The following is a 22,873-nucleotide window of genomic DNA, read 5'->3' as shown; positions in this document are numbered from 1 at the left end:
CACTCTCTCAAAAGCAGAATCTCAGCAAATAAGGAAATCCCCCACAACTTCTCAGCTGGCTCAGCAGGATCTCATACCAGAGGAGTTCCCTGAAATCTTTTTTTTTTTTTTTTTTCCCCAGTGCCTTGGTAATTTTGTGGCATTACCAACTGAAGTCTAAATACCAGTACAAAACCCTGGTGCATTCTGACACTGGTTTTAAATTGATTACCTGTAAGCAGCAAAGCACAAGAGGCTTAATTCCATGATCTGTGCCCTTTCAAATCATATATAACTTAAAGTTAGAAGAGTCCTTGTCCATTTCATTTTTATAATGAAGGTCAGCAAAACTCAGCTAATATCCCATCATGTCTGAGTTGCAGCATGCAATTTCACAAAGCTATCTATTCTTATGGTCTGCAGGGGATCCATTGCACTCGCAGGTAAGGTGCTCTAATGCTTGATTACCCTATCTGAAATGTGGGACAAAGTTTTCCCAAAAGAATGATTACATTCACTGATGCTCTAAATTTGAAGACAAGGCAGAGCCTGATACATCTGGCTCAGGGAGTTAAAAATCTATTGCCTTTTGCTGTTTTCTGACCTGTGTTTATACTGAGGCCATAGTGGTGCAACTCCGGATCAGAGCACAGCACCTGGAGCACCAGAAACTCCAGAAGCTGACTCCGGTTTCAGGACTCGTTTCAAAAGCAGCTTGGCGGTGAGCGGGCCCTTGCTGTTAAAATGCCGGTGGAAGATTTCAGATGAGAGCAGCCATGCGAGGATCCTCCAGCAGATGGCATCAGGTCCCCGGGTGAGCCTCTGGTGCCAGGCTGGGAAATGAGGTCTGGGAAAGAGCCTCAGTGAAGCCTCTCTCTGTAGACGTGCCTTTCCAGGAGCTCTGTATAAGGTACCTCTAAGGATTTTTGTGCCATCCTTTACTTAAGGCAAAATGGGAATTCGTATCGTAGCACTCGACATTCTTCACATCAGGGTCCTCGTTATTTCATCAGTTTAGCTCTGCTCCGGACCCTATAAAAAATACAAGTGGGGGGGACGGGGAACATTGGTGCTTGGCCCCAGAGACATGGACTGATGAGCTAAACCTGCAGCTCCCACTTCCAACATCTACATTCGTAAGACAGTCCTAGCTGTAAATTCAGGCTAAGTGAGGACTTCATAGCTACCAAACAAAATCTATTTTAATTGGTACTGCACAATGTAATTGCTTATCGATTTATTTTTTTTCCCCTGGATTTCACATTGTAAAACTGCCCAGGCAGCAGAAGTGTCATAAATAGACATGTATATTAACATCAGTACACAATCAGCTTCCCCATGAAAATCATCATGTGCAGGAAGGAGAAGCAATTATGGTATCAGAGTCTACTTTGGAATTGTTTTATTATTGCTTTTTCTTTTTAATTGTGGCATTAAACGTAGCAATGTGAATGCAGCCCATTACGAGCAAGAGTTAATCTACTGAACAATATGCTATAAGGTTTTTATGCTTCCTTCTTGTCTTTGGTATAGTTTTATGTGATGCTTCTTTTGATAGTACTGAGCAGATTCTTTGGCAAATGTTAATCAGTGTCACTCCACTGAGTTTTATGTCCTTTTACTGCAGCTGAAGATGCTTCCTACTCCTTCCTTTTTTTTTTCCTTAGGATTTCCTCCAGCTAATTGTTATTGTCATTATTTTGTCATGCACAATAAAATATAATTAAAGTAATAAAAAATCATCAAGGCCTAATACGCAAACGCTGGGCCTGTCATGAAATAAGAGGTCTCCCAAGAGCCTTTCTCTCTCTCAAGGCACAGTACTACATGTTCCCTGTGATAAAGGCAGGGAGGGACTTACTGCAGAGAAGGTGCAATAAAGAATGCAATAAGGAAATATATGATAAATACAGATGGATAAACAGAGATATTTAGGCACTCCATTAACACCGAGCAGTGTGTTGCATGCTGCTGCAGTGTTGGAGGCGGCTGCGGGTGCACGACTCGCACCCCCCTCTTTTTCTTTTTTCAAGCCTCTGTCTTCCCCAAAAGGAAACCAAAAGAGGAAGCGTAAAAGTTCTGCGTGTCTATGTCAAGTACCATCTAGAAAATGATTTCATCCCACGCTTCCCCTCTTTGCGCCGAACTTCTTCAAAACAACAAATTCATCAGACTATCAAAGAGCGCCCGGGCTTCCTGATTCCCGCTCACTTCTCCGCACGAGGAAGCAGCTCCACGTCGGGGTCCCGCGAGCGCCTTGGAGCAAGGTATGGTGCTTACTGGCACGTCTGCTCCTCCCTCCCCAAAAACCCCTCTTTTCCAGGCTTTTTCCAAGTCCAGTGCCTGGCTTTGAAGAAGTGTGTGGAGAGGTAAGGTTAATTAAAGAGAAGGAAGGTGGCCTACATGATTGGGATCATTCCCATTTTGGCCTGTTGTTGGCATCTAGTAGGAGAGGCTGACGTGAGCCTCAGCTCCAGGGCCTTGCCCAAGTTCTCGGCTCTGGGAGGCCAGGCAGGGGTGCCACGTGGAGCCGTCCCCTCCATTTCACATCTGGTGGTCACTGCCTTCAGTTCCTGGCCACGCGAGGCTCGGTGGCTTGGGAGGTTCACGAGCTTCTGGCGTATGGACGCACTTACCCTAGGTGTTTGAGAGCAAGAGTGCCTGCCTGAAAGCTCATCTATCCCCTCGTGTTGGCAACAGATTTGGGGATTAGGTAATGAACCTCAAGCTTGGCGTCTGGTCTGTTATCAGTTTGCCTTACATCCAGTGTCCCAAACAAGCCGTGCTGTTTAAACGCTCGTGGCATCGAGACAGACGCTGCTCCCGATGGATTTGTTGTATGTGGTGTAAGCACCAAGGAACTACATCCATATATTGACATGGACACATTTCTGGTGGGGGATTTGTTGTATGTGGTGTAAGCACCAAGGAACTACAGCCATATATTGACACGGACACATTTCTGCTGGGAGCTGTGCCCCACCCGTGCGTTTTGAGGTGCTGCTGTCCGAATATTCTGCATTTATTCGGTGTGGTAGCACGTGGGCTGCTCGCCCAAAGCGCTGGGGGAGCGGGAGCAGGCCCAGGGTGTGCCAGGGGGCGGCCATCACGCTGGTCTTGGGTTTTTGATCTCCTCAGCTGTGAGAAGAGATCCTGAGGAGACTTGTTGTGGGTGTGCGGGGATGGAGGGGTACGGGTGAAGGAGGGTACAGGGGGATGCAGATAGGGGCTGTGGAGGCTGCGATGGAGGGGTATGAGGGGATGGAGGGGACAGGGGGGACGCAGAGAGGGGCAGTGGAGGCTGTGACAGGGAGATACAGAGGGATGAAGGGTACACGGGAGATGCAGATAAGGGCTGTGGAGGCTGTGGGGGTGAGCTCCTGCCCTCGCTCTTTCCCCTCGCCCCCTCCTGCCCGCTGCCTCTCCGTGCCACATTTTCCACACCGCGCATCCCCGGCTCCAGGGGGAAGGAGGAGGAGAAGGAGGAGGTGGAGGAAGAGGAGGAGGAGGAAGAGGAGGAGAGGGCCCGGGCGGGGCGGAGCGCAGCGCCGGCGGAAGGATCCGGCCGGAGGGGCGGGGAGGAGCGCTGCGGCCGGAGGCTGAGCCCCCCCCCCCCCCCCCCCCCCCCTCCCGGAGGCCAGGGGAGGCCCGGCTCGCTTCGGCCTCCACCGGGAGGCTCCGCTCCCGCCCGGCAGCAGCGGGGCCGGGCCGGAACCGGGAGGAGGAGGAGGAGGAAGAGGAGGAGGAGGAAGAGGAGGAGGCAGCAGCAGCAGCAGCAGCGGCAGCAGCGGCAGCAGCTCCTCTCGCAGCAGGACTTTGCCCCGCCGCGCCGTGCCCGAGGCAGGGCCGGGGCCTCCCCGCGGGTAGAGGCCACGAAGGGAGCCGAGCTCCCTGCCTTGGGCTGGGGGAGGCCGGGCCTCGACTCCCCCCCCCCCCTCCCCTCCGCTTCTTTCTCCCCTCATCGCTCCGGCTTGGGACAAGCGGCGAGGCCGGGCATGGAGCCCCGGGCCTGAGGACAGGCAGCCGGACGGACGGCCGGACGGACAGACAGCCGGACAGCAGCTCCCACCCGCCCGCCCCCCTCCCCTAAACGGGCGAGCCGGCGGGCGGGGGGGACGGGACGGGGCGGGGAACGGGGACATGGCACCCGGTTTCGTCTCGGCGACCCCAAGGACACCGGCAGCCGTCGGGAGATAAGAAGGGGGGGGAGAAGAAAAACCCTTAAAAAAAAAAAAAAAAAATCCCCCAAACCAGCGGCGGGGAGGGGGCACCCCGCGGGGAGGCGGCAGGGCCGGCGGCCTCCCCCCCCCCCCCCCCCCCAGGCCTCCCCTGGGCTCAGCCCCCTGCACCCTGCCCTAGGACCACCGAGGATCTGCTCCCCTGAAGATTTCCTCGCTCTGCAGACCCTTTCCCCCCCCCCCCCCCCCCCTTCCCATCTCTGGGGGCACCTAGGGGAACAGCTTTATTATTATTATTTTTTGGAATTTTTCCTTAAACAACCTCCCCCCCCCCCCCCCTCCACTTCCGTGGTCTGGATATTCTGAGTGACTGCAAGAAGAGTTTGGGATTTTTTTCTTTTTTCTTTTTTCTTTTTCCCTGCCCTTGAACTGAATTTCTCCGTGCATGCCTCTTCTGGAGCGAGGCTGGAGCCTGAACCTCGGTGCGTGTGGGGGGCCAAGCCTCGATAATATTCCTGCAGTAAGAGTAAAATGTAAAGTGGATAATACGACTTCTTGCCAAAGGCTCCAATGAGTGGCACACAGTCCACAATCACGGACAGGTCAGTATGAAATAAGTTCTTTTTATGAAGTTTAGGCTCTGCCTTGGGGCTCGCGTCCTCCCCGTTTTGACTTCGGTGACGGGATGAGAAAATCGGGATTAAATCATATTTCTGGGAATCAGAATCAGCACGTACCTGGGGTGGCTGACTGTCAAGGCGCCGGGGTTAACTTTGGAGAATTTCAAGTCCAACTGCTTTCACGCCTGCCAGGGCTTCTCGTTCCGCTCCCAGGCCAGCGCGGTGCTGGTAGGAAAACCCAGGGGAACCGCTCCTGCGCCAAGTAAAGCAGGAAAAGCAGCACGAGTTTAGGGTACGGCTGAAGCCTCGAGCTCAAAAGCTGAGTCGAGGACACGCTTGCTTCTCGGCAGGTCAAGCGCCCTAGCCTTGCACGGAGGTCACATCAGGTGAGGGCAGGAGGAGCAGTCGCCGAGCAGGAGTGGTGCTGGTGGCTGCACGACCGTAGCAGCCAGATTTTTCCTGCCTGAGATACCTGCTCGGGCCTCTGGGCTCCTCTGCAGGTGCTGCCACGTGCATTTCGTTAGCAGGCTGGGATTCTTCTGCTTGGATGCTGCCGAGGCAGGTGAAAAAATATATTTTATATGTTGAGGGGAAAAAAAAAAATCCAGTAGGAAACCCCTTACGTGCTTTTGAGATGGAATTTTAGATTTATTCTTTTTTTTGGTGAGCAGGAAAAATAGCTTGTTTTGATGCTTGCAAGCAAACCCAGCTTCTCTTTTATTGTGGATTTTATTGCGTTTTTCGTTACTGTGCCTGTTTGCTGGTTAAGGTGCAAGTGTGTGTGAGATGAAGGCCTCGCCTCTCAGGCCTTGCACGACCAACGCAAGCAGCTCTGACACAGGAGGTAAAGCAGGGCAGGGACAGGGATGATGCCTCTGGGTGCCTGAGATCCCTCGGAGATCCCAGGTGTGGGCAGAAAAGAGCAGGCGTAATTCACGTTTACACCTGGGCCTTTTTGCAGTGGTTGAGCAGCGCTCCAGGACAGCGAGGAGCCGCATCGAGCCGGTGTTTGTTTCTGTGCTGTTCTCAGAGCAGCGAGACTTTGAGCTGAACTGCGTAATATTTTTGTACCAGCAGAGGAGGTGAAGTTGTTGCTGCCTGGGGCTGCAGGGCTCCTTGCTGTTTCAGTTCGCTATTTCTTTTTTTTTTTTTTTTTTTCTGTTTGCAGTGTATTTGTATGAACACTACAGATACTCTTGAGTCGCAGGACTCTTTTCTGCATCAGGCGAGACAGTGACAGTGAAAAGGTGATGTTTCAGTGGGTTTGCTTTGTACTTAAGAGCGTATATCTTAGGGCAGGTTGCAAGATATCAGAAGGAACAGCAGGATTTTCATACGAACAAGCAGTTGTGTTGCATGGGGGGGAAGCACGAGGACGTGGAGTTACATTTGCTTGTTAGGAAAAACAAAATATTTTCCATTATTGAATTGGAACAGCCAAATTAAAACTGTAGCAGAGACCAAAAAAAGAGAAAAGTCTCTCTTCTGATGCTTTCGGTTGTGTGGAGTGCCTGTTTCTGTTCGGTGTCCCGTTAGGGTTTTGGTTCAGGTAACTTTTAATGCCGAGGATTTTTTTAATGCTCGCAGGATGGTGGGGGCAGGCGTGGGTTCCCATTGTGCCCAGGAAACCTCCGTGTTGCCTCTTTAGGTCCCGCTCTCAGGCTTGGAATGCAAAGCAGGTGCAATATAAATAAACTCCAAGCTCCTGGTGTCACTAGACCCGCACGGCACAAGTCATCTGACGTGTTTAATTCTCTCCTTATTTACCGGTGACCTTCCTTGGCGCGATCAGGTTGGGAACTGCCTTAAAAACAAAACCAAAAACTCAGCTTGCACCTCTGCCAAATGGCATTCGGAATAAAATGGGGCAACAGGGGCCTGCGTTTTTCTCCACGCTAGCTTTACGTAGTTGCCTTTTGCATATGTATAGCTGCTTAAGACAGCAAATACTTCCTTTTGCGGCCCGTCAGGTGAAAATGAAATGAAATCCCGCGTGCTTTGATAGCTCTTTGGCGTTCCCGATGTCCAGGTTGCACTCGTCCTATCCCTCACGTGTCCTTTGGTGATGAGGTCATGCAGGGCACTGAAGTCTGCGTAAATGAGAAGAATTTGTAGGAATGGCCGTTTCTGGTGCTGCTCTATAGCCAGGATGATAAATGAGATTTTCATTAATTGGGAACTTTTTTTTTTTTGTCTCATGGTGTTTTCTTCCTTTTCCCAGCAGATTTTAGTGTCTGCCCATCTGGCACGGGCCCTTCCTGGTCAGCTTCTCCGCTTTTGGAGAAATACGCAAAGGGTGCTGGCAGAAAAAAGGATTGTCTTATGGAGCAGTACTTAAGATTGAGGAATACGTGAAATTTAGGAATACATACGCAAGCAGAGGGTGGCCCAGGATAGCCGTGGTGTCCTGCGTGGCTTCTGATGCTGCTGTGGGAGATGCAGACCCGCAGGCAGTGACACCTACTTCCCCTTCTTTCTTTCAGGATGTTCTTGTACTTTGTCAGCTGCTGCTTTTCAGAACGCTGGTGCCCAGTGGACCATATCACGCAGTTCATCTTCAGTCCTATTGCTCTGCCACTTCGTCCGTAAACATTCACGCCCTCTCAATTTACTCTTCTCCTAGCTCCCCTGTATTTCCTTGGAGGCCTCCTGGGGTGGCGTTTATCTCGCTTAACGTCGTAAGATTTTGGGAGGGCATCTGTACTTGAGCTGTTGGTCTAGATTGCCTTCAGTGTTGAAGGAAAATGGGCACAGTGAGGGGACCTGGAGCAGGCAGGTGAGACCGTGCGCCTCCACTTCAGCTCTGGATTTAGGAGGGAACTGCGCCCGTTAGCCTGCAAATTCACATATTTTTGTCCTCAAGCTCCTTCCTAATTGCTCTCACCAGGCTGGGTCCTTGTTGCTGGATGCTGTTACAGGCTCCCAGCGTCGCCATTTGGGGAGGGGGACGCTTCCAAAAGTGCCCCCGCTGCCTCGCGGCAGAGCTGTGCGGCCGCCCTGGGCGTCGCTCTCTGCGTGGCAGGCGACACATGGCCGGCCGAGATAAGGCTTTTATTCTTTGCAAGGACGTACCGGGGCCGGGATGAAACTCAGCCCTTCGCAGGCCCTGCTTGGCCGCTGAAGGATGATCACAACTGGGCTGTATCCTGTTATGACACTAAAGAAACATTTGTGTGCGATTAATATTTTTTGCCTCGTAGCTAACTGTATTTTTCTTCCTGTAGCCGTTCCAAGCGCGCTGCAGGGTGAAGCAACTGCACGGCTCCAGGACTCGGCCGAGGTTTCTCTCTGCTTGCTGGAGCCCTCCGAAAGAAGGGATGCTCTCGCTGCTCATGGGGAGTCTTTTTGGGAGACCGCCTACCCTTCCTGTGCGGTTCCCATCAGATGAGCTTTATTTATAACCCTGCTGTAGTTTCTGTTGCTACGATTGGAAAATAGGAGAGGTAGAATTTACACGTAATTATCCTTGAGAGGCTTTTAATTGCTGATTCGCTCCTCACTTGGTACTAAAATAGGCCCTAATTGTTTCTTATCTGCTGAGATGCACTTTCGCTGTCTTTGGCTGTTTGTAAGTCCCCTGGTAATTGGGACTCCTTTAACCCCGTGGCGGGGGAAGAAAGCTGATTTTCTTCACCAGGGTAAGAGTAAGGACTTCAGAGAAAGTCGCACCTTACTGTCACTGAGCAGCTAGGTGCTATTACTCTGTGCCTTCCTAATTAGGAGAGTTTGTAAGATTATTTAGGGAAAGTGGGCTGCGGTGAAACATCCATTTCTGTTGACTAAAAAGCATGATTTTAGGGGTGAGTGTCCCTGCCCATGCAGGTTGCATTTAAATAATCTTTAAGGTCCCTCCCAACCCAAACCATTCTGTGATTCCCTGATAACAGGCATCACGGTAAATTTTCTTGTTTTCTCTCTGTTTCACTATGTTTGTAAATCGGTAGTTGACATCATCTGTGCGTAACCTCATTTTTTATTTATTTTTTTACTGAAGCTGTCAGAAGGGGCTGCTGTCTGTGATGTTTACTACTGGCTCGGAGAGAAGCGAACGCTACCAGTTGGTGCTGCATAATTTATTAGGGTTTTTACTAGAGACAGAAGTTGAGGTGAGCTTGATTTTCTAGTTTTGAATAGAGCTGTGGGCGTCGTGATTATTTGGGTGGAGGCAGGAATGATATTTCATCTGTTAGCCCAATTGTATAATTCTCCCTGCACACAACTCCTATTATGGCATTTATTAGTGTTTCAAATGGGTAGATGGGGAACCGGACCGAGATGGAGGCTATTTCAATTCTAGACTTTGTAAAAATCTTGTCCAGATCCGCAGGAGTCAGGGAGCGATTCATTTAGCTGCAGCAGTACTTAGCAGAGCTAATTATGGAAAGCCTAGAGGGTACGGGGGATTGCAGGAAAAGCCTGGAGAAAGGGTTTGGTGACAATCTGAGCTCTTCAGATAGATGTTGTGGCTGTCGTCCTTCTCTGGGCTGCCTCTGCCTCCCCATTTCTTCCTGGGAAAAAACATTTGCAGGTCGGAGTGCTTCGGGATCACGGTTTGCTTTGGTGATGTCTGCTGCTGGCCTGTAGGGATGCCTGGTAGGAAACGTGCACCTTGGAGCAGAAGTCACCTAGGGCTGGTGAGCGCGGTGGGCGTTGGTCTGTGTTCTTACACCAAGCTTTGTAAACCTGACCTCTGTGCTGATGATGAGCGCGGCCCATGCAGGATAAAAGTTCATTGGTGCTTGGAAGACTGTGCTCAGTGCTGCTGCTCCGTGTTTACTCTCAGAGCTATTATACATCACGTAGTAAAAACAGTGATTTAGGCATTGAATTTAGGCATTGAATCTTATTCGGCAGCTCATCTGAAGGTGGCGTAGAACATGGATCACACCAGCACCAGTTACTCTATGTATAACTGTATCCCAAGATCTTTTGGGGTTGTTTCAAGAAGCAGGTCTCAGTGAATTTGTGCTCTAAGTACTTCATGGGAATGCCATTTGCTGAGTATTTTCAGTGCCTGCTGCGGCTCCGATGCTTTCCCCAGAAGCTTTGGTGTGTAACCGCTGGGATTTCTGCCACCAGCTCTTTCTTCCCCCCTAGTTCTGGGCGGCATCGCTTTCCTCTCAGGGGTTACAGCCTCCATCCCCCACCCTGGCCAGCAGCGTGGTTATGCAAAGTGTCTCAAAGAAGTAGTGTTTGCCTTGGTCTGGAGACTGAATTCTCCACTTAAACCTCTAGGTGGTCCTTCTGGGTCACCGGGGAAGTATGTTGGCTCTGCTGCTTGAAAGATAAGCTTAGGTTTTTGCTTTCAGGGCTTTAGCCTCCAGATTTCTCACTTAATACCTCCTTCTGCCCCCTGGAAATTGTTGGTGGGAGGCTCAGTGACGCATCCCGTTTGTATTATCCCGGAGTTTGCGGACTGAGTGATCCAAGATGCAGGTAAAAATGCTCCTGGTAGCATTTGGAAGGCTGCACAAATATTCCTGTAAGCACTCTTCCTGCACTCGCTCTAGTCCTAATGTTTTACGTGCTTGGAGAAAACTAGATGTTGCTCCGGTAAGAGATACCAATAGCACTAAGAGAAAATAAACCTGAGTGCATGCTTTCAGCTAGGTGATCCTGTGTTCTGTTCTACTCTGTGGCCCTGTTCTGGGTAATTACTAGGTGTAAAGAATAGAAATGTTAGTTCATGTCTCAGCTTGATTAAACTAAGGGTCAGGAGCCTGTATGTGGATAACGTCTCAACGTAAGGACAAGGGAAGGAGTAGCAGAGTTACTGGTTGAATGAAAAGGGATACAAAACCTGCAAGAATGTACAAAGGATAAAGGCAGGATACCAAGACGTACAAAATAGGAACAACGCATTTAGAAAAAGGCAGGAAGAAACAAGGTTTACTTTTTTTTTTTTTTAATTAAAATAAATACATTAAAATGACAGGAAAAAGCAGTGTCCTTATTTTATGTTGAAATGTAAGCATAATTATAAATAGTATAAACAAAACAAACAATGTTCAGGCTGTGACATTCACAAATAGTCTCCTAACCGTCGCTTATGCTTTGTTATTCTTCTGCATCCTTTTCTTGAGTATTTTCAGTATTTTGTCTGTTTGACTTTTAAGACCAATGGGCAGGAACCCTTCCTTGCATAGCTGCACCGTTTAACGAAGTCTGGTAAGTAAGAAATGATGCTGTTTACATTTGTTGGCAAATGCTTGAAAATTATCTGCGGGGCTATTTTAAGCTTTGTTTTGACAACGCTGAAACTTGTGGGGCTCTGCGATGCCAGTTGGGAAGGTACGTCGTGAAATCGCCCGGGCGCTGGAAAAGCAAATGAATGGTGTCGTTCCCGGGGCCGAATACGTGAACGGGAAAAGACCCGAAGGCATAGCATGTGAGTTCCTGTACTTGAAATAATTCGGTTGTAATCCACCTGAGTCGTTGTCACGTTGGTTCCCCGGGTGCCGTCAAACGTCCTGCTGACGGCAGGCGCTGTCCTAGGAGTGCGCTTAGGTCTCGGTTTTTCAGCGGTTCAGAAAAACGGACGTTTTTAGGATGAGAGCTGCCCAAAAGATGGGCCGAGCTGTGTGAATTGACCAGAAGGGCCTCTTTTGTTGGCTACAATGAAGTTGCAGTGTTGATGTTAGGAACTTAGGATCGGTTTGTCTGCTCCTGAGCTCTTGAAATATATATTAGAAGTCTTCAGAAGTGGTGGTGGAAACCTGTCTTTTTGTCCACGTACTGTTCCTCCTGGAAACTCTGAGCGGCAGCACAAGTAATCCCGTTTACGTGAGAGGCTGCTTTGGCTTTTATTTGTAAACTGTGAGCCTCGGTTTTGTGGTATCGCAGGCAATCGTGTTACCAAGAGCTCGGCTGCCTTCCCGCCATGAACCAGCAACCTGCCAAGAGCCAGGTGCTCTTTGTGGAGTCCTGAGTGAGCTGCAGCGCTGGAAGAGCGTTGGGAGGCTTCGGTGGGACCTGAATTGACCTGCGCAAGCATTTCCCGGTCTGGAGGAAAAGACCCATCTGAATAAAGCACCAGGCTGATCCAGGAGAGGTACAGGATTCGGAGTCCACCCCTCCCATAAACATACAAGCTCCAACCTGCAAGCCTCCCTGAAGGATCTGATGGCTGCTTGCAAGTCTTTTTACCGTGTTATGATAGTGGCTGTTGGTGTAGCTTGTTGGCAGCACATCAGACGAGGCGGCTCCTCTCGGTGCTGCTGTGGCACAGAGGCACCATCGCCCGCCTCTGATGCGCCCAGCTGCAGGAGGGCATTCTGATGAGCAGGGAGGGAGATTAAAGCCACCAGGAGAGTGTCGGGAAAAGGGGGAGAAGGAGAGAATCGAAAGAGAGCAGCTATAATGAGCACGGAGAAAAAGGAAATAGGAAAAAGCTGCAGTGTAAGACATGAGAAAGTCAAGAGGAAATGAGTGAGAGGGAGAGAAACGGGAGAGGTGGTGGCAGCAGCCAGATACGAGGGAGGTTTCCTGCCTGCCGCTGCCTCCTGAAGGCACACGCCAGCAGCAAAGGGCCAGGACCTGCTGCGTAAGGCAAAAAAAAAATGACAAACGGTGCCAGGAGCGCAGCCCTGCTGACTGCTGGGGAGGCCGGGAGGTGTGTTTGGTGCCTGGGTACCCCCCTGTTCCTCCAGGAGGGTACTGCCGTGCCTTCTGAAACTGCTCTGCTCGCAGTGACAGCGGTCCCCTGCGACAGTATTTGAGCCGTGCTGGTGGTAGTTAGTCTCATTCTTTTGGTACGTGGCTCTCAAAGAGGAAAATAATGTGGTTTTCTGAGCAGCGCAGATAAGATAGCTCTTTCTACCCTCTGAAAAATAATTATGCGCTATCCGAAATGAGGTGATGACTTCAGCCAAAAGTAAGTTGCTCTTCTCAGATCTCAAAAGTGTGTTTTTCCGTGCTGATCCACAGCATGTAGCCGTCTGACCTGCCTTAGGCAGCGTCCTAACAACTTTGTGAAGGGTAGTCAGGAGCTGTAAAAGAGAGGAGAGGATGGATTTGTACGATGTGAACTCGCTACATGTGAAGGTGAAGGGGAACGGTGGCTTGAGAGTGATACCTCTGTGTCAAGGACAAGAGTTCTTAGACAGCTTGGAGATCTCGCAACGATGAACTGCAGCTCGCAAGTTGGCAATTTGTTCTCGCTGTATGTTGAGAGACACAAAATGATAGGTTGTGGTTTGCCCTGTGTAGTCCCTGTGGTTTCGGCAGCGGAAGTGGTTCGTGTGGGTGCAGATCGGATCTTAGCAAACCGACGAGCTCGATCGTTTTGGCTGGTGGAGGTGGAACGGGGATGCTGCAGAGAGAGCCATTCGCGCACGTGGGGTTTCCCTCGGTCCTGTCAAGGAGGTGCCGAAGTCTGCAGGGTGCTGGTAACACGGACACCTTTGTCACGGGCTTCTTCTCTGCCCTTGAGATACGGAACCTTCACTGGGAAGGGAAATGCCTCGCGATACTTTGGGGACGGACCCGGGCTTGGGAAGAGGTTTGTTCTGCATCTGGGCTGGTCGCTGCAGTGGCAGGTGCCGTGGTGTAGCGGTGTGAGGATCCTCTCTCAGCAGCTGGTAAGTACAAAGCAGCCTGCAGATAGCCCTGAGAAATCCCAAGTTTTACGCTCTGCAAAGTTCTGTGCAATGCTCAGCCCACTTGCATTACGGACGTTACTGTGAGAAGAAAAGCCTGGAATACTTTAAAAAAAGAAAAAAGGAAAAAAAAAATAGAGCAGGCATGCTCTTCTGTTCTTCCAGCGTGGAAAGATGGAGGAATGTTGGTGATAGCTTTAAACTCCGGAGTGTTGTTTGCTTTGGATGTTACCCAGTGCAACTTCAGCTGTACGTATTGCATAGCAAACCTTGACCTCCTCTCCCTTTTCCTTTTAGCAGGCTTATTATCAGGGTTCGCACTCGTCAGGGAGGCATTAACGGTGTTTTTCTGGTGTCTGCACCTGTTCACCTGCGCTTCTGCCTCCCCCTCTGTGGCTGGGGTATTAGCACGGCAGGCTCGGGCCAGGAAAACACTTCTTTCCTGGCGGCGTGCAGCGCTCCTGCCTGCTCGCCAGATAAACCAACGCTGCCTGGCAGGCGCCAGGCGGAGGGGAGAGTCGCTGGGTGCCGATCCAGCCTTGTTTTGACGGTCAGGAGCAGCCTTGCTGGAGGAGGCTGGCGCTCGCAGCCCTGCCCCTGGGTCACTTGCAGGCAGAAGCGGATAATTAAGCTCGGAGGGAGCCGAGGGGGAGAGGAAGCAGCCTTGCAACAGGTTTGAGTTTTGGGCTGTCTGCAAGCCTGAACGCTTTTGGCTGGAGTTCAGCCAGATGGAAAGGACCTGCCCCTTTCCCCCCTCCTGTTTTTTTTTTTTTTTTTTTTTGATCATCGTGGCTGCTTCAGCGAGGCTGCCTGCTTCCTGCAAGGACAGGAACGTCGCGCTGGCTCGGCGTGCTGGAATTCCTGCTCCATCTGCTGCTGCTGGCGGATGGGAAAATGGCTCCTCCGGATCCGTAAGGTGCTCCCGGAATGCTAACGGGTTTCCATCAGGTGGACCAGCAAGTGACTTCAGAAATTTGTGCGAGTTTAATGCACCAAAATGTGCTGCTTCCTGTAGCTCTGTTGGGAAGTAGGAATATATTGTCCCCAAAATGGGTGTTATGCTAGAGTGTGTGTAGGGATTTTGGGGTTCTCCCTCTGCCTTTCCTTCTCCCTCTCAATGAAATATCTCTTAAATCAAAACCGAGATTGGCCCCAAAAATCACATTCAAAAGCTAGCTAAAGGGGAAAAAATAAGAAAGAGCATACAAATGATGCTTTAAAAAAAGGGTGGGGAAAGGATTTGTAATCAGTTGTGAGGCCAGGCACAAAGGGGCTCTGGACACTTCACACAAGGACAGTCCTGCTCAGGGACCTTGTTTATTTAAATCCGTCTGAAATCTCTTCACCTCAAAGCTGTATTCGGATCAGTTTGCCGTGGCAGTAAATTCAAAACGCACCGATTAGCTGTATGGCAGTGAGAAGTCTGCTGAAATATCAGGAACCCAAAATGGAAAGCTTGTTTCCTGTGGGATTTTAAGGAGTGCTTTCTCGGTGGTGCTAAAGCTGGGAATGTTCTTGAATCGGCTGCTCGCTCGGAGGATCCGTGAGCGCTGCATCCTCCCTTTGTCCCCGTCACCTCTCCAGCTGGGGCCACGCTGGGTATAGCTGTCAGTCCGCGTGAGTCTGGCAGGAATAACCCAGCCGGGGGGCAGCCCTTTGGCACCGAGGAGCACTTGGGCTGTCGCTGCGGCCCCAGGATCTGTGTCTCAGTGGCAGCCAACCCAATTCGGTCGCATGATAACGCGCAGGAAGAAATGCCCAGTAGCAAATGAATTTCATCTTGTAAGGCTGCGCCCCTCCTCTGCTCTCCCCCTCCTCTCTCTCTTTTCCATCATGTGGAGATGTTTGCCTTAGATAAGGCACTTCTGTTGACGTCCTAGTGCTTTCTGTGCCGCACTGGCTCTGGTTGCAGATATTCCATTTTGGAACCCCGGGCAGAAAACGCCTTGGAGAAATCGCCTTACTGCAGGCGGTTCGAAAATTTATATAAAATGTTATTTTCCTTCCCGATGCAGTGCGCTGAGCGCTGATGTTCTGCGCGTGACCCGCGCTTCGTTTTTACGTTCGCTGGTTTCTTGCATGTGTGGGATCCCGAATCATGGCAGCTGCGTGTTACGGTGCTGCACGACATTTCATTTAATCCAACGAGGGCGTTTGAGCATGGGCGACTGCTGATGGGTAGCGAACGTGTTCAGCTAATAGTGGGAATCGGAGAGGGAGGTCTGTGTATTGGCATTTAGAGCATGCTTTGATCCAACGCTGAGGGAGCTGCGGTTTCTTGCAAGCACGGATGACTTTCAGCCGTAGCTGGTAGGACGGACGAGCGTTTTCAGGTTTCTGTAGGTAAGGTGCCCGCGTTCTCTGCTGAAATGGAAGTGATAATTCCGTATGTTTGATCGAATGCTCTCTGAGAAATAACTGCAGTTGTTGTGTTACGATTTGCTCGGCTGTAGGGCTGTTCTCCCTCCAGAGGTCGAAGCAGGAAGTCTGCACGGCGGCAGCAGTGCCCAGCTGGTGAGCAAGGATGAAGGAATTCGGATGAATCACCTCCCAGGCCCCATTAAGGTGTAGTCCTGCCTCGGCGAGGAAACGCACCGTCGTAATTACACCGGTGTAACGAGCTCCGTGAGCGCTCTGGCTTTGGGCTTGGAAAAGAAAACTCTTGTAATTACAATGGTAAAACTTTTGTTGAGATCCCAAACCTTCATTTTCTTCCTGACTCCTTGCGTGGCTCCGGTGGCGCGCTGTAGGCACGATGCTCTGCTCTGCCGGGGAGATGGAGGGCCCTGGAAAAGACTGCTCATTATGCGCTGGCTTCAGGGCAAAGGAGAAATCGTCAATAGGACGGGCTCTGAAATAAAATTAGTTCTGGGGGAGCTAGAGCAAACTGGGATTTGGCTCATAGACAATGTCTGGAAATACCGCAAACTCGAAACATCAGTGCTTGTGCTTCCCTTGTCGTGCTGAAGCAGTGGGAGAATGAACGTAGGTTGTAGTGCGTTGAGGAAATGGATCTCTGCGTTTTCAGAGTCTGGGGCTGTGAATACAGGTATTGCTGCCTCACGATTTGTTTTTTTCCCTCCTTCCGGAATTTGGAAACGTGAGGCTACAAATGGGGAATACAGGAGTGAGAAACCAGTGCTGACTGTCACTTATGGGATTGAAATTGTGGTTCCTATCCTGAAATTTTGTTTGTAGTGTCATATGAAGCTGGGGAGAGATGAAATCTGCAGTGATTTGAGAAGGATCTGCGGAGATCCTGGGAAAGAATGAGTCAAGCTCTTTTTTCTTTTCCCGGTTCTCGGTATGTAGTGAGCAGTTGGTAGAATTTATTAGGCCTCAAAGTATTTATTACTGAAGACTTCCTGCTCTAGAGCATTCCATAACAAGGTATTATCAATGCTAAAACCGTGTTATTGGTCTTGTTTTTTATCCCTTTAGATTATAACACAATTTTAGCAACTATGTTCAGCAGCTTGCTGTGAATGAAGTAGACTTTGTCTCGGAAAATGGAACGTCCCTGTTCTCATTTTTCTCTCTTTTGAAAATGTGAGCTATACAATAACTGCTTGTCTCCCTCTTTGATTTAGTATGCTGCTTTGGCATTGATTCACATTTGAATTTAGCGACTGGCTTAAATTTTGTATTTTGGAGCTGTTTTCCCCCCCCGCTATTGCAAGCTGACTGAAATCAGTTGAACTTACTTCAAAGGCAGGATAAGCAAAAATTTGTTTTTATATGGGCTGTTTCAAAATGTTTAATGGCTTCTAAAATTGCTCATGGTAAAAAAATAAGGAAGGAAACAGTGTGACCTTTTAAATGAAGCTCCATATATCCCATTTTCCTATGCCAGAAGTCAGCCCAGACAATGAGAGATTGAAAGAATTAGGGTTCGTGTTCGTAAAGGGTCTCTTGCTTTTTGCTTTTGCAGATAGGTATTTTTTTTATTTGCGTCACAGACTGAACAGACTTCACAGCCGCCTTTTAATCAGTTGCCGTGTTTGAGCCAAAACTTTCTTCCTTTAATTACTGTCTGTTGGAAATGGAGTAGCAGTTGTGTGTCACGGCAGAAAATTGTGGGTCCTAAGAGTAATACCTCTTATTATTAAATGCTTACGCGTGACAATTGTGCTTAGAGTTGTAATGATTTCAGTGTTTTCTTAAATATTTTTTAGCGCTGCTTTTTGCCGAGGGTTAATGCAGCTGCTTGTTAAAAAGGGACAGATGTGGTTCAGTCTTGCAGCGATTGACTCCGTGAAGTAGGTTGCCCGTCTAATCCCGCCGTGTGCCGATAGCTGCTGCTGGTCATCGGCTGCAGCCCGGGACGTGGGCTTTGTTCCGAGCAGAGCCAGAGGGTTTGTGCACCGATACATTCGTGGGGTCACATCTCGAGTAATAAATCGGGAGCTGTTGTATTTTATCCTCCGCCCCTACTTCTGTGCTTTTCCACCCCCCTGAGTTTATCTGGTTTTCCAGTAGCTAAATCATCCTTGCTCGTATCTTTGTGGGTAGTTCTCCTCTGGAGCTTGTCTTACGTTTGATTCCATCCCCTCACTTCCTTTCAGACAGCTTTCAGCTAGAAGTTTTCCTGGTGGATGTTACAGCTTCGCGTAGTAGGTGGTGAACCTGTGGCCACTGCTGTGCTTAGAAAGCAGAGGGCACTTGTTAGGGGGTTCTCACCTGGTGTCCAGGATCCTAAAAGCTTTCGGGTAACTTGTGTCAAACTACTCTAAAACCTGGAAATCTGCAGGTCTTTTGGTTTATTTGTTCATTGCTAGCACTCAGTCCGGCTTTCTGTCCCAATACATCGTATGCACAAAGTGTCTGTGGCTTGTTCTCTGCTCCTTGGGGTGCCACACAAGCATCTCTTACTGATCTATAAAAAAAATAAAATAAACGTACAGATTTAAGATGGAACGGTTGGTCAGAGTCTGGGTAGTATTTATCCTTCAGCGATTGTCGATCTGCTCTTCTACTGCAGAAATAATTTCCTGTTTCCCCACCTCCGTTTCCTATTTTTCAAACAAAGTTGAAGTAATTTAGGGCATGCTCCTAAGGAGCTGAAATAATGGAAGGATGGAATAATGTCTACGTGAAGCAGCGTCTTTGTTTGTAAAATTGTTATTTTTACTGATGTAAGCTCTCCTTAAATTGTCTGCTCGGAAAGAGGGCTGAGGGGTCAGCATCCAGCCCACGGGGACAGGTGGTGGAAGGCCGAGATGGGTCTGGAGCAAAGCTCAAGAGTGCACGACTTGAAAATGAGGCAGCAGGCGTGAAAAAGGTGTGGGTTCAGTGCCCGGAGTGATGAGGAAGAAGTGTCGTGGTGTGTGAGGGATAACAGTTCTGACCCTTTTATAACAAAAATAAGAAGTCCGGTGTGCAGCTACTAAATAAAATGGATTCGCACCGAATAAACATTGGTCTTGCTTTCCACTGCTAAAGTGAAGTTCACTGGCTCTGATCTCTCCGCAGCTTTTTGGTAGGTATTTGCATGCTGAAGAGCAGCCTGCTATTTTTGTGCTTGGAAACACACAGATGTTTCTCAGTTACATCCAGAAGGTGCGGGCGATCTAGTGGTCTTCGTGCTCTTGCGGTGTCTTGCTGAAATAGGTGAGCTTTCTTGCAGATCTTCTTTGCCTGTGCTCTTAGATTTATTCTCTAAAAGAACCCCAGCCCTGTGCTAACTAGGCTTTTGCAAGTTCCTGTTTATTTAAGATGAGGGGATATCTTCTGTTGCTTTATATAAAAGATAGGAAAAATCAACATCCTGAGCCCATCAGCTGAAAGGGAGAAGAGGAGGGTCAGCGCTCGTAGCGCATGGCTCTGTGCCGTGTTCAGACGCTCTGGTGGGGCAGCTGGACAGCCCTGCTGCCCGTCATTTATGATCCTGGGGGCTAAGGAAGTGTGATATCGAGCTTTCTGCACGTTGATGTGATGCGCTATAATCCTAGGGGCTCGTTGATGCAAAACGCACGTCTGTCTGCCCTGTATGCCGATGGCGTTTGGGCTAAATCCTTTTTCAGGACCAGGTCTCTTCATCCCCTCTGAGCTTCTCATAAACAGCGAGAGGTTTGGCCCCCCGATGCTCGGCCCTCGGGTGTCGGGGCGTTGCGTTTCGTGGTGCGCACTCCTCCCGTGGTGGCAGCGCCGAGATGCGGAGCTCTTGTGGCTGCTGCGCGGATGCTGTTTGCAGGGGTGTGGAGCCCGTCCCTCGGGGACCACTTCGCTTCCGCTGTAGGGAGCTCTGGGAAGCCGCTCTTTTCCCATGCCGGGCTCCTCATTGGGGTAAAGGTCTGTGAATTCCGCATAAATATTTACCATATCCCATCCTAACCAGCTGAGAGCTGCCAATGGTGTTATTTAGCGACAAGAAGAGCTTTGCTTATTTGGCTTGCGGGGCGTGGGGTTTGTGCCTGGGCAAGAAGCGATGGGTTCCCTAATCAATAGAGTGCGAGGGAGGGAGCGGGGGGCGAAACTGTAGTTACTCGACAGAGAATGGCACAACAGAGGGAGGAGATCGCGGGGAAGCTAACCCTGAAATACAAAGGCTTGTAACTCGCAGTGCGATGTTTTAGAAGCACTTAAAGATAATTTTTTCTGTCTTAATGTTTTATTGCGTTGGCTAAATGAGGCGCATCTGCTCATTCTTTCACTGTCTTGCCTACGTTCATAGGAGGTGTTTATTTAAAGTGGTGATATTCCGTTTGCAGTCCAAGCCATGTCTTAGCTGTCTCTAATTTCTTCTAAAAACCTGGTTGTGCCAGACGGTCTTCCTAGCTTTTTTGGTCAAAGATTTATTTATTTTTTTCCAAATTGTTTTCTTCTTATGTCCTGTGGCTGAGAGAGTACGGCGGGAAGGAAATCTGGGAAATCAGAGTAGGAAGCAAGATAGAAGCTTCCATTCCTGAACCTTTCTTGTTTTTACATTGTTTCCTGGCAGCTGCATCGGTTTGGACTTGAAAGGAATGCATTGTGTTGCTTTTTCTCAAAATCTGTAGATAAAATATAAATCAAAATTAATACTGCGAAATTATAAGCTTGTTATGTACCGAAGCCAAAACCTGCAGCCAACAGTCGAGCCTTGCGTCACGGGGCTGTGTGGTTCCGCAGTGATGGTGCTGGATGATAATCCCGGGTAAAAATCAGTTGCTCCTGTGCCCATCCCTGTTGTGAGCGAGTAGAGAACTTTGTCTCAAGTGGTGATGTGTGCCACGTTGGTGGGATTTTGATCCCGGACATAATATGCTACAAAAGATGACGGTTGGTGCTTCAGAAAGCGATGTTCTCCCAGAAATTGGGTATTCCAGGAAAGGAGCAGGCTCTGGGCTGGCTCTGTTCGCTTGCACCGGCCTCTTCTGCGCTGGTTTTGCAGTGAGAAGGAAACCTCAGAGCAAGAAGCGAACAAATGTGCTGGGAGGCTCAGGAGTTAGAAGTTCATTCTTGTAATAGTTTTCCAGAAATGTTGCTGCTGTGTCCTGGGCTTAAATCCCTCTTCTACTCGATACTTGTGATACGCTGAGATTTCGTTTAGTATCTTCACAGTATTTATGACTTCCTTGCGATTCAGAGAAGGCTGCAGGACCATTCCTGAAGCTTTTAACACTGTCTCCTGGTACAAATGCGGTTTTCCCCCAAGTGTTTATGGCCGTAAGAGACTTTTTCTGTTCAAGGGGTCTGAACATGTCCCCTCCGAGGTAAAGGCATAGCAGCGCTCTGCGGTGTGCTCGTCTCGTATGCCTCCCTGTGCTCACTGACCTGAGGGGTTGCAAACCAAAGCCTTTGCCTGCAAATCTGAAAAAGCAAGCCCCCTTTGAGTTTGCAGGGATGTAATAAATAATACTCTACGGTGTGATAGCTATTTGTTCTTAAGATTGTAAAGCAGCTTAAGAATCTTAGCCCAGTGGTGTTTTGCTCTTGTATGGCAGGCACGCAGCCGTGAAGTGTGGGTTTGTGGAGGGGAGTAGAGCTGGGAACAGGAACCTGGTTCTGCCCATCCGTCCCAGGCTCTGCTTGTTGGAGGGGACAGCAAATGAATGAGCTGCTCTGAGCGGTGAAGGAAGGGGAAAATCTGCGTTTTAAGCAAAATGCAGTTTACTGAAGTCAGGTGAATCCGCCTGCTCACGGTGTTTCAGCAGTGCTTCATTTACCGATGAGCTTTAGGGGCGGAAAATAGGGTATCACTCATTTTAAAATGTAAACCAGCTTTCAAAATCTCTGCTTTGATACTCTCTTAATGTCTTAGCAGTGGCTTTTTGTGCACGTGATTCTCGCTCAGGCATGAGTAAAGTGGCTATGAAGCTCTGCCCTGGGATTTGCAACGATTTTTCCCTCACTTCCTTAAGGCTTTGTGATTCCCTGTTTGCTTAAAAAAGGCACTGGCTGTTTTTTTCCGTGCTTTAGGTCAGATACCAGGAGTGTTAAAGGAAGAGGTGCTAGCCAGCGAGTAGCTGAGCAGCTGGCTGCTCACTGCGGTTTTGCTTTTTTCTTTCCTCCAGTTACCATTTTCTTTTTGAGAGCTGGCATTTTCTCGTCTGATTGGTGAAATTCCTGGAAAATGAAGAGCTGAGCAAATCTTTCAGACTAAGAACCAACTAAATACAGCTTACGACTCTTTAGAAAATGATAATGCACGCCACAGGGAAGATGGAAGCATGGAAAATACAAGCTCGGGCTGGGAAATTACGGCGTGTTTAGAACCGTGGAGCAGATAGGGGTAGGAGCTGATTTCTTTGGCTTCCTGTCTGCTGTGTAATTGTAGCCTTGGTGCAGTTGTGGCTTTGAGGTTATATTTGGTACCGGCACACATTGGACCAGGCAGCACACAAGTTACGGTGAGTGTACTCAGTAATACAAAAAATAAATCCTGAGTGCAGGAGAAAGGAACTCTTTATTAATATATTAAGTGATTTATGCAGATTCATCTTTTTAATAGCCCCCGTGATTTGAGGAAGACGTGGAGCTGAAGTAGGGATGGCAATTCAAATCCCCCTCCCCCAGATATTGCAGTTGAATGAGGTGGTTTTACGGCGAAGGCTGAAATAGAAATGGTGCTTTTTCCCCTCTCGTCCTGCTGCATGCGGCGGCTTGGCTGCTCGCTAATGGAGTGCCAGGCATCGCAGCGCCTGGGGCATGGCTGGAGCCCTGGGAAGATTTACGTTAATCAAACACAAACAGACAGTGTAGCGTGAAGAAATTTCTTTCCCGCTAGCAGCGCTCACAAACTTAATTAGGTTATTGGGGCAGAAAAAGAAAACAGCCCCTTCAGCCTCCGGTCCTTCTTCCCCAGGGCTGGAGCAGCCTCGGAGCCGTACGAGCTCGCTGCCCCCCCTGCTCTGACCTCCCGGTTCCCTTCCTGGGATGACAGAAAGAGGCGTGCTTTCATTCTCCCCCTCTTTCCTGCCCTCCTCTCTCCTAAAAACAATACCGGGGCTCTGTTTTCCTGCGGCTGTGCGCTCTTCAGGTGCCACGCTCGCCCGCAAACAGACGGCGTTACGTGGCA

The 22,873-nt window shown here is 49.4% G+C and overlaps 1 protein-coding gene across 7 annotated transcripts in view; it reads left to right on the top strand.

Moving 5' to 3' along the window:
- Positions 1 to 2,155: 2,155 nt before the first annotated feature.
- Positions 2,156 to 22,873, top strand: part of ARHGEF12 (Rho guanine nucleotide exchange factor 12) — a 79,011-nt gene continuing 58,293 nt past the window's right edge. The window contains exon 1 of one of the 7 annotated variants that reach the window (XM_050715017.1): positions 2,156 to 2,246. Coding sequence is in view for 4 of the 7 variants with exons in the window: in XM_050715014.1 (XP_050570971.1) it covers positions 4,728 to 4,759 (32 nt within the window). In the remaining 3 variants the exon portion in view is untranslated. Of the gene's footprint in view, positions 2,247 to 4,325; positions 4,760 to 5,080; positions 5,164 to 22,873 lie in introns of those variants that run through there. The other 6 variants (XM_050715016.1, XM_050715014.1, XM_035555953.2 and 3 more) reach the window with 6 other exon arrangements.

The sequence above is a fragment of the Cygnus atratus genome, chromosome 22 (genome assembly GCF_013377495.2).
Source record: "Cygnus atratus isolate AKBS03 ecotype Queensland, Australia chromosome 22, CAtr_DNAZoo_HiC_assembly, whole genome shotgun sequence".
NCBI classification, from domain to species: domain Eukaryota; kingdom Metazoa; phylum Chordata; class Aves; order Anseriformes; family Anatidae; genus Cygnus; species Cygnus atratus.
This window is presented reverse-complemented; position numbering and strand designations above follow the sequence as displayed.